Here is an 18,195-nt window from a genome sequence, read left to right as displayed (position 1 = left end):
AAGCAAGTTACTAACATTTTGTTAGCATGTTTCTAGCATGATTTGCACATTACTAGCATGTTGTTAGCATGTTTCTATGCTAATCCAGCTAAATCCCACTTTGATTCGGTAAAAAAAAAAAAAAAAAAAAAAAACAGCTAAGACCAGCGTGACCAGCTAAAAAAGCGGCCAATCAACTTAGGCTGGTGTTAGCATTTTTGGTATTTTTTTTTGTTTGTTTGTTTGTTTTTTTGCTATAGCAATAGACAGCTTAAATACACCATAAGACTTATTGTATAAAAGTTTTCACCCCCTCAATAAAAAAGTCTATGGAATTTAAATAGGATTTCAGTAAACTGACTTTTTCAAGCCAACTTAACAATTTTAATCACATTTTAATCTTCATCACTTCATTTAAATGTTTTGCTGATGTGCAAATATTCCATGAAGTCACTCAATTAATGTTTATTATCATTATATAATATCATTACATTTATGCGTTAACTTTATATGTATTGTAGATTTTATACAAAGCAACTTACAAATGAGGAACATCACACTCATTGTCAGTGAGACAAAAATACCCATAGTCCACAATGTCACGTTTATTAAAAAGATGGATTAGGAAAGTCCCTAAATACAAATGGTGATGGGAAATATATGAGATAGGAGGAAAAATATATTTAAATTTTTTGGTGTTCTTTCCAAGTAAAGGGAGAAATGCAAAAGCAGTGAAATAAGATCTCACATGTAATTCTATCTTAAGTATTTTGCATCACAGTTTCCATTTACAAACTCCGTATGAAACAAGCAAAAGCAGAGGTTAAAATACAGAATAGTTTTCATTCAGTTTCATGTATTATGATTATATATAAACGTATTTGCGGTAATTTTAGATGGAGTTTACATAACATTGATTCAACAAAAGTAAATGTAAGTTGTAAGTACTAAACAATATGTGCTAAACAAACAAACAAAAACAATAATAATGCAAAACGACAGAAAACACAGTAAATATTTGTATCCATCACCTCATGAGTCATGAAACTGAATCATATAACTGAACTTAAACAAGAGAAAACATGATAGAAGTTCAAATAGACATGAAAAGACTTTAAATGGAGATCACTTGAGTCCAATTACACAAAACTTCCTGATTCTAACAATGAAATATACATTTCCTGTGAAGCTGCTTTGAAATAATATGTATTGTAAAAAAGCAAATAAATTGAATTGAATCGAATAAAATCATTTGAGTCCAAATGGCTTGACTGAATCTGTTATTTGACTCACACACACAGTGGGTAGTTACTTAAATTATTTTAGTCCATTAAGGATTCCAAATTACATGATGAAAACTTTATTTAGTAACAATCTATTAGATTACAGATTATTAGTCATGTATTCTGAGTACATTTTATGATCACATGAATAATTTAATGCCATTGTGTGAATATGTAAACAATAAGATCAATAAGTACCAGGAATCTGATTATGGGCATTTTAAAATATTATATAATCTAATCACAAGTGCTTCATATTAATAATCTGGATCACATGTACTCTCCAGCACTCACTCGATGCAGAAGAAATTGATTTCTTCAGTTTCAGGACGGCTGATCCAGTGATTATCACGGGTCCGGATGGCTCCGGATCTCACTGTCGTATCGCAGTCGTCCCGTTGTTTGTCGTAATCAGAAGCCCACTGATCGTAGCACACGGTCTGACCGTTTACCCAGAACCAGATCCCCACTGTGCAGGAGTGACGCAGACCCAGCCACACATGAGCGGAGGAGGCACTCGAGGTCACGTTCATCACCCGCCGCTGCATCTGCTCCGAATCCACCGACACCAGGTCCATGTCCATGTTTCTGCAGTGTCTCAGAGCTTCAGTCCACGTCTTATTCTCTCGGATCAGAACCAGCTTATCTGGAAACAAACAGATGAGCAAGAAAATCAGGATAGAAAACATTTAACTTTGAAATATAAGAGTCAGTGCTATTTTACACACTAGAACAGCAGCTACACTAATTATTTGTTTCTCTCTTTCTGCCAAACTAGGATTTACACAAGCTTCAGTCTGGATCCAGCCCTTACAAAGACCTGAGATGACCAAACACCTGAGAAGAGATGATGCCAACCCCTCAGAGGACCTCAGATGATGCCAACGGTGAAACAACATACGTAAACTACCAAATTTTGCTCCAAGTTTCATTGCAACATATGACATTACAGTACAATAGATTGATGTGTAGACATACAGCAGCTCAGAGGATTGATCTACTCACCATCATAACACACAAAGGGACGCTCTTTTGAACAGTCCTCGTCTGTCCACCGTCCTTCATCGCTGATAACAATAGATGTGCAGTTCTGACGAGTGTTAACCTTAGTAGATTGCCAGTGTGTGAATGTGGAGGTGCTGTTATCTGACCAAACCCAGAGTCTGTGCAGACCGATCCAGACTTGATCATCTGTTGTGATGTTCTGAATCTGTTGATTCTCACTCTGATTCCTCACGCTGGCCAGATCTGTGTGATACTGTCTGCAGTATTTCTGAGCTTCAGTCCAGTTCTTTTTCTCCTGTCCAGAGACGAATCCTTTACTGCTGCCTTTAAAACAGAAAGACATTTGTCTGAAATATATTTAGAGTTAATCATATTCCTATGGAGTTAAATTAAAAAAGAAAAATACATTTGTTCTTTCTGCTCTCATTTACCAAAAACAAAAATAACATATTATTTTTGGACATGAAAACAGTGTGTTTTGAGCACATTTCTGAGTGTTGTGATCACTTACAGCTGAACTCACCATTATAGCAAATGAAATGCATTATTGTACTACAGTTTACATCATGCCATTGTCCATGTTTTTCCATGTAAACACAGTCTCCATCTCCTCCTGGTTGTGTTGATTCCCAGTTCCTATACTGAGACTCATGTTCTGTGTAGAAGGCAGGGTCACTCCAGAAACCAACTTTTGTGTTCTTCAGCCCAATCCAGACACGATCAGCATTGCTGTTCACTCTCTTTATGGCCTGTTCAATGTCATTCTGTTCTTGTATGTCACTGATAGTGACCAGATCTGTGTGATGCTCTCTGCAGTATCTCTGAGCTTCAGTCCAGTTCAGGGTCTGATTCACAAAGTGATACTGACGCAGAGCTCCTGCAGAAGAACTGACCACAGCTGAGGAGAGACACATTCACATTCAAGACAAGAAGTGCTAGTACAGTAGTGGAGTATCTTAGTATATCTTAGTATAAGATCACTTAATAAAGTAGCAGCTGAATCTCCTCAACAACACACACGATTACACAATCATTCAGACACACTTGAACACTTTCAGCACAGCACTAACACTAACTATCAACACTAGAACTAGTCCAGCACTCACTCACCTGTGAGCAGAAGAGACATACATGTGATTCTCTCCATTTCTGAGGGACAAACAGAAATCAGTCTCAAGAAATGATGCAGACGCTGAACATCTGACCAGATCCAGAACATCAGATCATGTCATTTCTACTTTATCATTGCTTATTAGACTCTACATCAGTTATAAATACACACATGAAGCTCCTAAAGCTGATGTGTGTCATGATTCAGTCTGAAAATACACTGACTCCTGGAAAAACTAACAGGGAAAGCAGCTGCGGTCACCAGAACTATTACATTAAAAAATACAGCCGCAATATTTTAGATTTTACAGATTTAAGTTCAATTTACAGGAAAAGTACATATTTCATTAACTGATTTAATGTTAATATACCAACCTGATGAAGTACTAAACTCTGTTTGTAGCTTTATAATACACTGACAGCCATCTTAAACACAGATAAAGTGATATAGTTAAAAGAAAAGTACTGTAAAATGACATGAAATGTCCCGTTAGATTTATAACAGTTTTCACTGTATATTAAGGGAACGTACTATTAACCAGTTTAACAGGTTTTCACAACAAGATCTTAGGTCTTTTATTTTATGAAATTATGATCAGTTTTTACAGTGTACTGTTTTATGCTGCACATACAGACATTGAGATCAGATATTGCAGTGCTGTTGTAAATGAATAACTGTAAATGCAATTTTTTATTACGTTGTTTTACCTAGAGTTATTGATAGAAACAGGCAAATCGTACGAAAACCACACAAATATTAACTTCTGTATAATGTTATATAAGCACCACTGCTAATGAGATCTTAACTCAGAGTTTCTTACCTGTAGATGTTGTGCTTCAGGAGTGATTGTGTGTTTGTGTGACAGACTGATATCAGTGAACTTCTCTCTTTCTGCTCCTCCCAGCTTTGAATTTCCTGGACAGAAATGTAATGTTCTTAATGCAATCAATGTTCTTAATGTAATCAATCAACTGGAGAAGTATGCTGATATTAATTAGTTAAATGTTTTACTCTATTCACCTGTGCTGTCTTGACTTAAACTTATTTTGGGGAAAAATTTTTACCCATAAGTGAGTTAAACAGGACAGAATCTTGTTTTGGAGACATCTTGATAAAACAGTTGAAAATAGAAAACATTTCTGTTTGGGTTAGAGTGTAAATTAGGTTATAGTATTTATAACTATCTCTTAATAAAAACAACTGATGTCTGTCCAATATCCATTTTTATTTCTCCAGGGAAACATCTGAGATAAAGTTGAGACTTCGATGAGACGTGAAAAAGAGTCTGCTGAGGTCTGAAAGAGCACAAGTATATATATATATATATATATATATCTATATATATATATATAGGATATATATTATACTATGGGATATTATTCTTATTCCCCATTTCTGTTTATCTCCAGCATCTTGTGTCTGTCTTCTTTACCTATTAATTTGCATATTGTTCTTGATTTTTTTAATGCAGAAAATAGTCATAAATGTCCCAGTGTTCCTCGGGGATGAATAATCAGATACGGACAGATTGAATCTTCAGGACAGAATTTGAATGTGTGCCGTTCTTCCACAAAATGATGATGATGAGGAAAAAAAACACCACACGTGTGAACCAGGAAACCAGGAGCACTTTTCAGGTCAAATATGCAAAATCATCAGTGTTTTGTCTGATTAAAAAGCTCTTGTTAGAAACAGAGTTTTTAAAACTGATCAAATATAAAATCTAATTATTTTAACTAGTTGCCAAGGCAACATTTCTCATCTCTGTTTAGTTTAACTTGTACTAAAATAAATAAAATTCAAATAAATGTATTGTAGCATAAATATTTCAGTTCCAAACAAACTTAATTTTTCGAGTGTTTCTGCTGTATTTTACATAAATGCCACTTTTGATATTTTTAATATATAATTCAAAGACATCGCTTTAATTTTGTGTTTTAAAATTTGTTTCTAAGTTTTTTTTTAACCAGCATTATATATATGTGTAGATCCTGTAATTTGCAACAATATATCAGTAAGTATCAAGCATCAATAAGCAATAAGCACATTTTAACCTTCATCACTTCATTTAAATGCTTCTGCTGATGTTCAGATATAGTGCAAGTATTCCATGATGTCACTCAATCATTTATTATCATTTATTAACTCATTTATTATCATTATATAATATCATTCCATTTATACATTTATGCTTGTATTCATTGTAGATGATTTAATACAAATCAACATCGCACACACTTTGTCATCGAGCCAAAAATGTTAATAATCAATAATGCCAAGTGAGAGGAATATAAATACACAGTAATGAAAGAAATTAATGAGACACAGATGAGCAACATAATCAGTAACTATGGTGACAAAGAAGAACATACTTAGAAACCATGACGACCAAGGAAACACAGGAAACAATGAGATGCAAACTAAAAGTCCATGAAAACAAAACTTCCTGATTCTAACAATGAAATATACATTTTCTGTGAAGCTGCTCTGAAATAACATATATATTGAAAAATTGCTTTTTTACAAATTTACTGGAATTAATTGATTTTACTTGAATTGAGTCCAAATGGCTTGACTGAATTATATTATATTATATTATATTATATTATATTATATTATATTATATTATATTATATTATATTATATTATATTATTTATTTTATTTATTTGGGCTGTCAAAATGATTAATCACGATTAATCATATCCAAAATAAAAGTTTTGTTTACATAATATATGTATGTGTACAGGGTATATTATTATGTATATATAAATACACACACATAAATTATATATTTAGAAAATATTTACATGTATATACATTTATATATTTATATTCTTATATTTTATATTATGTATATATATATAAATATATTTAATATATAAACATAACATATTCTTCTTAAATATATACATGCATGTGTGTGTATTTATATATACATAATAAATATACACAGTATACACACATATATTATGTAAACAAAACTTTTATTTTGGATGTGATTAATCGTGATTAATCATTTGACAGCCCTAATTATATTATATTATATTATATTATATTATATTATATTATATTATATTATTATATCTTTACAGGTTACAAATTACATGAAAAAAACTTTATTTAGATATATTATAAATTTTAAGTAATGAACTATGAGTACTTTTTGATCACTTTTATGATTATATTAATAATTTACTTTCATTTTGTGAATTTGTCATCAATGAAAAGTAACCAGTAATTGGATTATTGGCATTTTAAAATATTATATAATCTAATCACAAGTGCTTCATATTAATAATCTGGATCACATGTACTCTCCAGCACTCACTTGATGCAGATGAAGTTGATTTCTTCAGTTTCAGGACGGCTGATCCAGTGATTATCACGGGTCTGGATGGCCACCCAAACTTTCATCTTAACCAAAATGTTCGGTTCTTTGTCATAATCAGAAGCCCACTGATCGTAGCACACGGTCTGACCGTTGACCCAGTACCAGACTCCTCCCAGTATCGAGGAGTGACGCAGACCCAGCCACACGTGAGTGGAGGAGGCACTCGCTTTCATCAACAAGATCTTCACCCATCGCTGCATCTGCTCCGAATCCACCGACACCAGGTCCATGTCCATGTTTCTGCAGTGTCTCAGAGCTTCAGTCCACGTCTTATTCTCTCGGATCAGAACCAGCTTATCTGGAAACACAAACAGACGAGCAAGAAAATCAGGATAGAAAACATTTAACTTTGAAATATAAGAGTCAGTGCTATTTTAGTATCACTGAGATACTGTTATAATTATATCAATATTTTGGATTACATTAAATTTTTTATTATACTTTTAATAATAATATATTATTATTATTATTATTATCATCGTCATTACACATTATTATTATTATTATTATTATTATTATTATTATGTTTTTAGTTCTTCAAAACAAAGATGACACACATAAAGATATTTTTAATGAAACCTGAGACGTTTCTGTCCCTCCACTGAAAGTCCAGGTAACCAGAGCTTAGAAGATCCAGAAAGTCATAAAGGTGTCAAAAACCGAATCCCCATGAATCAAACGTTTAGTCTAGATTATTTACATCCACATGACATACTGTATGGCAAACATGGAAGCTGGAGTGTGTTACACTAGAACAAACCTCATTGGTTCTCATGCATCATGTGACACGTGTTTTAGATTCAAGTTAAATCACATTTATTTCTATAACGCTTTATACCTTACAGATTGTTTCAACGCAGCTTCACAGGAATAAACAGGAAAATAACAATCAATAATGCAAAATTCATCAGTTATGAAACTAATTCTATTTATCATGCTGTAAAACAGCTCTACTGAAGACAATCATGTCATTATTCAGATCAGTTCAGTGTTGATTCAGTTTGGTTCAATAACTGTGTAAAGTTCATCAATCACGAAACAAGTTATTCACAGCTCTACTGTCTGACTCAATAATGTCATTATTCAGCTTAAAACTCTTGATTCATTTAGATTCATCTTATGATGTGTTTGGATCTTGTAAGCTTTGCTTACCTAGATTTTTAAATCTCTCAGGTTTCTTTAAAACATATCTTCATTTGTGTTTTGAAGATTAACCAAAGTCTTAAAGGTTTGGAACAACATGAAGGAGAGAAAGTGATGAGCAAATTCACATTTTTGGGTGGACTAACCCTTTAACTATAATAACTGAGTCAGAAACACACGAGAAGTTACAGTGTGCTCGTTGAACTTCTGTAATGATGAGAGAGTTTCTGTAGTTTGACGTGTAGACGTACAGCAGCTCAGAGGATTGATCTACTCACCATCATAACACACAAAGGGACGCTGATTTGAACAGTCCTCGTCTGTCCACCGTCCCTGGCGATCAATCAATGCGCAGTCATCATGATTTGTGTTGCTGGTTGTGGGTCTATTAGATTGCCAGTGTGTGAATGTGGAGGTGCTGTTATCTGACCAAACCCAGAGTCTGTGCAGACCGATCCAGACTTGTTTAACTGTTGTGATCTTCTGAATCTGTTGATTCTCACTCTGATTCCTCACTCTGGCCAGATCTGTGTGATACTGTCTGCAGTATTTCTGAGCTTCAGTCCAGTTCTTTTCCCCCTGTCCAGAGACGAATCCTTTACTGCTGCCTTTAAAACAGAAAGACATTTGTCTGAAATTGATTTAGAGTGAATAGTATTCCTAATTAATTAAAAAATGAGAGAAAACAGTTCTTTCTGCTCTCATTTACCAAGAACAAAGAAACACATGGCTATTGCATTAAAATATATATATTATTACTGGTCATGAAAATACTCAATGTTGTTTTGAGCACATTTCTGAGTGTTGTGATCATTTACAGCTGAACTCACCATTATAGCAGATGAAATGCCTTGTTGAACTACAGTCTACATCATGCCATTGTCCTTTAAGATAATTCCCAGAATTCTGTCCATTCCCACAATTCTGTCCATTCCAAGAATTCTGTCCATTCCCACAATCCAGGTAAACACAGTCTCCATCTCCATTTGGTTGTTGGTGTGGTTTAGTGTCCCAGTTCCTAAACTGAGACTCATGTTCTGTGTAGAAGGCAGGGTCACTCAGAGACCATATCCATGTGTTCTTCAGCCCAATCCAGACACGATCAGAGCTACTCTTTATGGCCTGTTCAATGTCATTCTGTTCTTGTATGTCACTGATAGTGACCAGATCTGTGTGATTCTCTCTGCAGTATCTCTGAGCTTCAGTCCAGTTCAGGTTCTGATTCACAAAGTGATACTGACGCGGAGCTCCTGCAGAAGAACTGACCACAGCTGAGGAGAGACACATTCACACAGATCTCAGACTCATTACATCCACACTGTGTTTCAGCAGCTCAGAGTTTCAGTATGTGTTTGCTGAAGTGTTCTGAATGGTGCTTTTTTTATACGTTCAGAGTTTCCACATGATTTGGAGAGTCTCTGGACCTCTAGTGGACGAAAACTGAGTACATTTCAAAGTTAAATGCATGAATGTGGTGCATTTCCAGATTTTTGAGTTTTCAGCGACCAAACTGAATTATTTGCATCGACTTGAACTTAAAAATGTACTCAAAGCTCTTTTAATTGTGATAGAAACCCAATCACATCACATTCACAAGCTAAATGTGTTATATTTGAATATAATAATAATAAAAATAATCATACTTTTACTCAGAAAACTATTTTTAAACAATTAACAATTTAATATATATTTACTTTAAAAATATTTTATTATCTCTAAAAAAATAATACTGTTGTAATACAGCTGCACTGTACAATAATAATAATAATAAAAAAGATTTTAGATATAAAAATCACAATAGTAATGTCTTAGCATCTTCACATGCAAGAGTTTAACACTCAAACATGAATTTTGTCAGGAAACTAGAGGCCACACAGTCTGGAGGACTCATGGGAAACACTGATGATGTTTTGTGGTTTATTACTGACTCACATGCAGTAGCTGCTGAATCTCCTCAACAACACACACGATTACACAATCATTCAAACACACTTGAACACTTTCAGCACAGCACTAACACTAACTATCAACACTAGAACTAGTCAAGCACTCACTCACCTGTGAGCAGAAGAGACATACATGTGATTCTCTCCATTTCTGAGGGAAAAACAGAAATCAGTCTCAAGAAATGATGCATGTATGTGCAGGTATATGTGCAGGTATATTATGTGCAAATTTGAAGTGTAGACTAAGTATGTGTGTTAGATAAATGAGTGTATGAGTGTATAAATAGTGTAGTGTGTTCCACAGTTATTGTCAAGAGTTCATTAGACGGATTGCCTGAGGGAAGAAACTGTTCCTGTGTCTGGCCGTTCTGGTCCTCAGTGCTATGTAGCGTCGACCAGATGGCAACAGTTCAAAGAGGGAGTGTGCTGGGTGTGAGGGGTCCAGAGTGATTTTGCCAGCCCTTTTGCTCACTTTGGATCAGTACAGTTCTTGAATAGAAGGGAGGGTTGTACCGATGATTCTCTCAGCAGTCCGGACTACCCTCTGTAGTCTTCTGAGGTCAGATTTAGAAGCTGAGCTGAACCAGACAGTTACTGAAGTGCAGAGGATGGATTCAGTGATGGCAGACTAGAACTGTTTCAGCAGCTCCTGTGGCAGGTTAAACTTCTTCAGCTGGCAAAGGAAGTACAACCTCTGCTGGGCCTTTTTCACAGTGGAGTCAATGTGATTGTCCCACTTCAGGTCCTGAGAGATAGTGGTGCCCAGGAACCTGAATGACTCCACTGCAGTCACAGCTCTCTACAATATGGAGAGCAGGGCGGATTCCACTGAAGTCCACGATCATCTCCACGATCATCTCCACTGTTTTGAGCGTGTTGAGCTCCAGGTTGTGGAGACTGCATGAGACAGCCAGCTCTATAACCTTCTGTCTGTAAGCAGACTCATTTCCGTCCTGGAAGAGGCCGATGAGTGTGGTGTGGTCTGCAAACTTCAGGAGCTTGACAGAGGGGTCCTTAGACGTGCAATCGTTAGTGTACAGGGAGAAGAGCAGTGGGGAGAGAATGCAGCCCTGGGGAGCTCCAGTGCTGATTGTACGGCTGCTGGATATGTATTTTCCCAGCCTCACTAGCTGCTGCCTGTTTGTCAGGAAGCTGTTGATCCACTGACAGACAGAGGTGGGTACGGAGAGCTGAGTTAGTTTGGGCAGGAGAAGGTTTGGGATGATCGTGTTAAAGGCCGAGCTGAAGTCCACAAACAGGATCCTCACATAAGGATTTCCTTGAGCTTGCTCACCCCACACCAGGAACCCCCACATGCTGCACCAACGGCCTACCCAGCCCCAAACACCCCTGAATCCTCTGAAGCTCCACGATTGTCCTCAGCCCAGAAATGCCATCCGCTTCCATGTCAAGATTGCCGGCCGCTTCAAAGTCAAGTCTGCCAGCCGTTAATCACACAAGCCAGCCGGCTGCGGCTCACACAAGCCTGCTGGCCATTCAGCACTCAAATTCGCTGGCGTCTCCGCTGTTAAGCCCAACGGTCATCTCCCTCTCCTCAGCCAAAAAGAGGAGATGGCGGAGGAAGAGACTGTGGGCTCCAGCTCCAAAGCTCGCTCCAGTGTTGACTCCAGCCCCCCGTTAAGCCCAGAAAGTGCTCCTGATCCCCAGTCAAGCCCAGGGAGGGCTCCTGATCCCCCGTTAGTCCCAGAAACAGCTCCTGGCCCCCCGTTGAGCCCAGGGTGGGCTTCTGATCCCCTGTTGAGCCCAGGGAGGGCTCCTGATCCCCAGTTAAGCCCAGGGAGGGCTCCTGATCCCCAGTTGAGCCCAGGGAGGGCTCCTGATCCCCCGTTGAGCCCAGGGAGGGCTCCTGACCCCCCGTTGAGCCCAGGGAGGGCTCCTGATCCCCCGTTAGTCCCAGAAACGGCTCCTGGCCCCCCGTTGAGCCCAGGGAGGGCTCCTGATCCCCCGTTGAGCCCAGGGAGGGCTCCTGACCCCCCGTTGAGCCCAGGGATGGCTCCTGATTCCCCGTTGAGCCCAGGGAGGACTCCTGACCCCCCGTTGAGCCCAGGGAGGGCTCCTGATCCCCAGTTAAGCCCAGGTACCCCTCCTAACCCAGGGAGGACTCCTGACCCCCCGTTGAGCCCAGGGAGGGCTCCTGATCCCCAGTTAAGCCCAGGGAGGGCTCCTGATCCCCTTTTAAGCCCAGGGAGGGCTCCTGATCCCCCCCATTGAGCCCAGGGAGGGCTCCTGATCCCCCAGTTGAGCCCAGGGAGGGCTCCTGATCCCCCCCATTGAGCCCAGGGAGGGCTCCTGATCCCCCAGTTGAGCCCAGGGAGGGCTCCTGATCCCCAGTGAAGCCCAGGGAGTGCTCCTGATCCCCCCGTTGAGCCCAGGGACTGATCCCCAACCACCTAAGCCCAAGGAAGGGCTCCTGATCCCCCACTGTTTAATCCCGGAAGGGCTCCTGATCCCCTGTTAAGCCCAGGGAGGGCTCCTGATCCCCCGTTGAGCCCAGGGAGGGCTCCTGATCCCCCAGTTAAGCCCAGGGAGGGCTCCTGATCCCCCATTTAATCCCAGGAAGGGCTCCTGATCCCCTGTTAAGCCCAGGGAGGGCTCCTGATCCCCTGTTGAGCCCAGGGAGGGCTCCAGTCCCCGGTTTTGGCCCTGAGAGGGCCTTGGAGCCTGTTATTATCTTCTCCAAGTGAGGGCTGGGGCTGCGGCCTCTGAGGCTGCTCTGCCATGGTCTCCTGGACTATCTGCTCCTCCGTGGCTTCCTGAGCCCCCTGATCCACCATGACACCTTGAACTGCCTGTCCCGCCATGGCCCTCTGAGCTCCCGTATCCGCCCCAGTGGATATGTTACGCCGTGGGACGTGCCTAACTGGGTGGTGGGGGGGGTAATGTCAGTGTTGTGGACTTGTTTTTCTGTGTTTTACCCCGTCCTTGTTCCTGAGTTTTCTGTTATGGTCGTTTTCTTGTTCTTGTTGAGTTGATTGATTATAATATGAGCTGAACGAACACACATGCATGATCTGCTTTGTTTTCTGTTGTCATGGTAACTATCAGATTCAGATCCAGTTGCATTGTGTCTTTGTTTGGCATGTGTCAAATGTGCAAATTTGATTCGGTAATTCACATGTTGTCACATTCAAATATAGTACACCATCATCATTTACTGTAGGCTCATATTCCTGTGAATGTGATGATTTGCATCAGAACTCTTTCCAGTGACAGTCTTGTTTTTCAGTACAAATATGAATCTAAACATTCAAATCAAGACACATTTACTGAAGATGCGAACAATGTAAGATATTAAGTCTTGTTTTATGAAAAATTGATCAAAATGATTAAAACAAGAAGAAATATCTGTCAGTGGGGTCAGAAAAATAATTCAAAGGGAAAACAAGTTTATTTTTCTAACCCCGCTGACAGGTTTATTTATTTGTTTGTAGTAAATATAAACTCACTTAAAGGATTAGTTCACCCAAAAGTGAAAATGTGCTGAAAATATACTCCCTCAGGCCATCCAAGATATATAATATATATCTGTATTTGATCAGATTTGGGAAATATAGCATTGCATCAGTGTCTTAGCAATGGATGCTCTGCAGTGAATGGGTGCCGTCAGAATGAGAGTCCAAAAAGCTAAAATATGAGTACATAATCCATAATGTTTTCAAAACTTTTCACTGGAGGAAGCGTTTTTATGGATTATTGACTCATGTTTTTATCTTGTTGGAAAACAGGATAAATATACTGAGGATGAGCATCATTTTTTGCTGTGCAGGTGTGGGGTAGATTCTATATGTGAGCTTGAGCCAGTCTGTTATTGTGTTTAATGAGCAGAATAAACTGATATAAATCAGAAATGAATGCTGCGCTCTAGTTTGGTCTAGAGTGAGATGATAAAGCATCTCAGAGCGACTTCTGATTTCAGACAGAATTTTCTGTTAAAGACACAGAAGAACAAAAGTTCATCAGGAATTATTCACAGCTTGATAAATTTATAATATATCTCTTAAGTAAATGAGAAATTACAAATGATGGAGAATAAAATGAATATTCAACTGCTTTAAAGATCCAGAAAAGTCCTGCTGTAGCAGAAACATGATTTTATTATTACTTTACAGCTGTTTGTTTCTAATTATAAACAGAAGATGCACTCACAAGCTTTTCAGCAAATATTGACCTCAGGTTTTGGATTTTTTGCTTAAAACTTAAACTTGAAAAGGAAAGTTTGTCAAGACCTTGTCTGAAGGTTTATGAAGTCTTGAAGTGCAGTGTGAAACAGGCTTCCACGTTGAGAGATTTATTTGAGAATAAAGATTATCTGTAACTGAATGTCAGTAAGCCAACATCAGTCAACAGAATCACCTCAAGTGCAACCTCAACTATGTTTTGAAAATGTTTTACTATTTATTTATTTATTTATTTATTTTTCCACTAATGGCATGTCTTATAAGGAATAATATTTAATCAGTCTGGTCCTTCTTTTATCTAAATTTAGTTTGCATAACAGTAAATATGGCGGAAATATGCCTTTGTTTTTACTTTAGTGCCTAAATACATTATTTAAAAATATTCATTTTGAAAAATAAGAAGTCTGTAAATGTGTCAACATAATGAACTGTGTGCAGAGCTCCTATCAGTGACACACACAACTTACACACACACACACACACACACACACACACACACACACACACACACACATACACACTCAAACAAACACACACAGACATACTCACACACACGCAAACACTCACTTTCACACTCACATACACAATCAAACGCACACAAACACACAAACACACACACACACACACACACACACACTTACATACACACTCAAACGCACACACACACTCACAGACACACACACTCACACTCACACACACACACACACACACACACACACACACACACACACACACACACACACACTCACAGACACACGTGAACACTTTCAGCACAGCACTAACACTAACTATCAACACTAGAACTAGTCCAGCACTCACTCACCTGTGAGCAGAAGACACATACATGTGATTCTCTCCATTTCTGAGGGAAAAACAGAAATCAGTCTCAAGAAATGATGCAGACGCTGAACATCTGACCAGATCCAGAACATCAGATCAAGTCATTTCTTCTTTATCATTGCTTATTAGACTCTACATCAGTTATAAATACACACATGAAGCTCCTAAAGCTGATGTGTGTCATGATTCAGTCTGAAAATACACTGAAAATCCTGTAAAACTAACAGTAAAAGCAGCTGCGGTCACCAGAACTATTACATTAAAAAATACAGCCGCAATATTTCAGATTTTACAGATTTAAGTTCAATTTACAGGAAAATATATTTCATTAAAATATATTATTAGGGATGCACCGAAATGAAAATACGTGGCTGAAGCTGAAACCAAACAAAATGAAACACTGGACTGAATACCGAACATGGTTTTTTGTGTTTTTCTTCAATGTATTTTGCAAATTTTCTTCACCATTGCATAAATTAAATAACCAAAATGTGCTTTTTGTCTTGCTTTTCAAAGAAAAAAATTAATTACAAAACAACAATTTAAAAATATTTATATAACACTTAACATATTAAGACATTTTTACCCCAACAAAGCACAATTTAACTTAAAATTAATGTTATGAAAAAAAAAATGCCCATTTTTGAGTCCCCCTTCTTGAATCAGGCATTTCTAAAGACAAAAAGAAGGAAAACTGGACACTTTGAGCAGCAAATCATCATATTAGAATGTTTTCTGAAGATCATGTGACACTGAAGACTGGAGTAATGATGCTGAAAATACAGCTGCACATCACAGAAATAAATTACACTTTAACAGATATTCACATTAAAAAACAGCTGTTTTAAACTGTAATAATATTTCACATTTTTACTGTATTTTTAATCAGTTAAATGCAGCATGATGAGCAGACATGACTTCTTTTCAAACATTAGAAAATATTACAGATCCCAATTTAAACTACGTTATAATAAATGCATTAATAGAGCTGTTGTAATTGTTATTATCATTATTATTGTCTTAATTTTTTTATTTTATTTTACAGAACAACAGTAAAATTACAATATTAACATTTCTGAATGTTGATGGAGTTCTTGCTTTTTCTCAGCTCTTATTTTGGCTGCAGGAAGACCTCTATGCTTCTTTTTGTTGACAATAGCAGATTTATAAATAATTCTCAATACGAATTTTGGAACATGTTTGTCGCATGTATCATATTGTCACATAAAAATTACTAAAAATGTGACTGAGCAACTGACGACACTGTTTCAGCGCTCGCGCTTCGGACTTTGAACCCTGGATAACAAGCAGATCGCCGCGAGCTCATGCGCGCGTGTAGAAAACATAACGTTCTGCAGTTTATGTACTAATTGTTTAAGGCCATTTCGCGATTTCAGTCATCACACAGTGACTAGCAGCAACCACCCCTTCCTCTTCTCACGGAGAACATCCAGTCTCTGCTGATTTTCGCTGATTTTGTCTTTCTCACACAGTTTTAAATGCTTCCTCACTGCTGTTTGCTGCATTATAAAGAGCGCGCCTCACTCTGTTTGATCGCGTCACCAAAAATATCATTGTTCGGTATATATATATATATATATATATATATATATATATATATATATATATATATATATATATATATATATATATATATATATATATATTTTTTTTTTTTTTTTTTTTTTTTTTGCTCATATAATAACTCAAATATAAGATACACTTGTTTTATTGGGAAATGAAGTGTGAGGAAACCTTTGCATCAATCACTGGATATGAAGTTTATTTTTAAGTTTTTTTTTTTTTTTTTTTTTTTTTTTTTTTTTTTTTTTTTTTTTTTTTATGTTCTCTATAATGTTTTAAAGAAGCCGTATAGAATTAAACTGAAAAAGCTCAGATAGCAACAGACAAAATGTGGAAAATCCAGACATTCACTAGTTAACCAGTGATCAGCTGAGTATAATGTGATATAAACACAACTAAATCAGTCGGATCATAATCAATGTGAAGTTAAACCAACAGTAATTCTCTTAACTCAGAGTTTCTTACCTGTAGATGTTGTGCTTCAGGAGTGATTGTGTTTCTTCTTTTATCACGTATCACTGATCATTTCTCCTCTTCTGCTCCTTCCAGCTTTGCTTTTCTTTATTTGCTCCTCCCTTCTGTGGTTTAGTTCTTTATTCAGAGGTGTGTTTCCTTCTTTATTGCCCAAAGTCAACAGTGTGTGTGTGTGTGTGTGCGGCGAGAAATGGTGCAGCAATATCAGAAAGGAGTTTCTCAGAGAAAAAATTGCAAAGAGTTTGAAGTTATCATCATCTACAGTGCATAATATCATCCAAAGATTCAGAGAATCTGGAACAATCTCTGTGCGTAAGGGTCAAGGCCGGAAAACCATACTGGATGCCCGTGATCTTCGGGCCCTTAGACGGCACTGCATCACATACAGGAATGCTACTGTAATGGAAATCACAACATGGGCTCAGGAATACTTCCAGAAAACATTGTCGGTGAACACAATCCACCGTGCCATTCGCCCGTTACCGGCTAAAACTCTATAGGTCAAAAAAGAAGCCGTATCTAAACATGATCCAGAAGCGCAGGCGTTTTCTCTGGGCCAAGGCTCATTTAAAATGGACTGTGGCAAAGTGTAAAACTGTTCTGTGGTCAGACGAATCAAAATTTGAAGTTCTTTTTGGAAAACTGTGACACCATGTCATCCGGACTAAAGAGGACAAGGACAACCCAAGTTGTTATCAGCGCTCAGTTCAGAAGCCTGCATCTCTGATGGTATGGGGTTGCATGAGTGCGTGTGGCATGGGCAGCTTACACATCTGGAAAGGCACCATCAATGCTGAAAGGTATATCCAAGTTCTAGAACAACATATGCTCCCATCCAGACGTCGTCTCTTTCAGGGAAGACCTTGCATTTTCCAACATGACAATGCCAGACCACATACTGCATCGATTACAACATCATGGCTGCGTAGAAGAAGGATCCGGGTACTGAAATGGCCAGCCTGCAGTCCAGATCTTTCACTCATAGAAAACATTTGGTGCATCATAAAGAGGAAGATGGGACAAAGAAGACCTAAGACAGTTGTGCAACTAGAAGCCTGTATTAGACAAGAATGGGACAACATTTCTATTCCTAAACTTGAGCAGCTTGTCTCCTCAGTCCCCAGATGTTTGCAGACTGTTATAAAAGAAGAGGGGATGCCACACAGTGGTAAACATGGCCTTGTCCCAACTTTTTTGAGATGTGTTGATGCCATGAAATTTAAAATCAACTTATTTTTC

The 18,195-nt window shown here is 37.9% G+C and overlaps 2 protein-coding genes across 3 annotated transcripts; both read right to left on the bottom strand.

Moving 5' to 3' along the window:
• Positions 1-564: 564 nt before the first annotated feature.
• LOC109069773 (macrophage mannose receptor 1-like) lies at positions 565-4,462 on the bottom strand. Of its 2 annotated transcripts, XM_042713899.1 has the most exons (6): positions 4,199-4,462; positions 3,753-3,803; positions 3,378-3,416; positions 2,791-3,165; positions 2,268-2,591; positions 565-1,908 (listed from the first exon to the last, which is right to left on the bottom strand). In XM_042713899.1, the coding sequence occupies exons 3-6, from the start codon at positions 3,412-3,414 to the stop codon at positions 1,553-1,555; spliced, it is 1,092 nt and encodes a 363-aa protein (XP_042569833.1). In that variant the 5' UTR covers positions 3,415-3,416; positions 3,753-3,803; positions 4,199-4,462; the 3' UTR covers positions 565-1,552. The 2 variants fall into 2 exon arrangements, with proteins under 2 accessions (XP_042569833.1, XP_042569832.1); XM_042713898.1 differs by lacking the exons at positions 3,753-3,803; positions 4,199-4,462 and having other exon boundaries at positions 3,378-3,560.
• A 2,241-nt stretch (positions 4,463-6,703) lies between these two features.
• LOC109082240 (C-type mannose receptor 2-like) lies at positions 6,704-17,203 on the bottom strand. Its single transcript, XM_042713737.1, has 5 exons — positions 16,948-17,203; positions 14,882-14,920; positions 8,744-9,184; positions 8,192-8,521; positions 6,704-7,068 (listed from the first exon to the last, which is right to left on the bottom strand). The coding sequence occupies exons 2-5, from the start codon at positions 14,916-14,918 to the stop codon at positions 6,704-6,706; spliced, it is 1,173 nt and encodes a 390-aa protein (XP_042569671.1). The 5' UTR covers positions 14,919-14,920; positions 16,948-17,203.
• Between the last annotated feature and the right edge of the window lie 992 nt (positions 17,204-18,195).

Source organism: Cyprinus carpio, chromosome A23 (genome assembly GCF_018340385.1).
Source record: "Cyprinus carpio isolate SPL01 chromosome A23, ASM1834038v1, whole genome shotgun sequence".
In the NCBI taxonomy this organism is placed as follows: Eukaryota; Metazoa; Chordata; class Actinopteri; order Cypriniformes; family Cyprinidae; genus Cyprinus; species Cyprinus carpio.
This window is presented reverse-complemented; position numbering and strand designations above follow the sequence as displayed.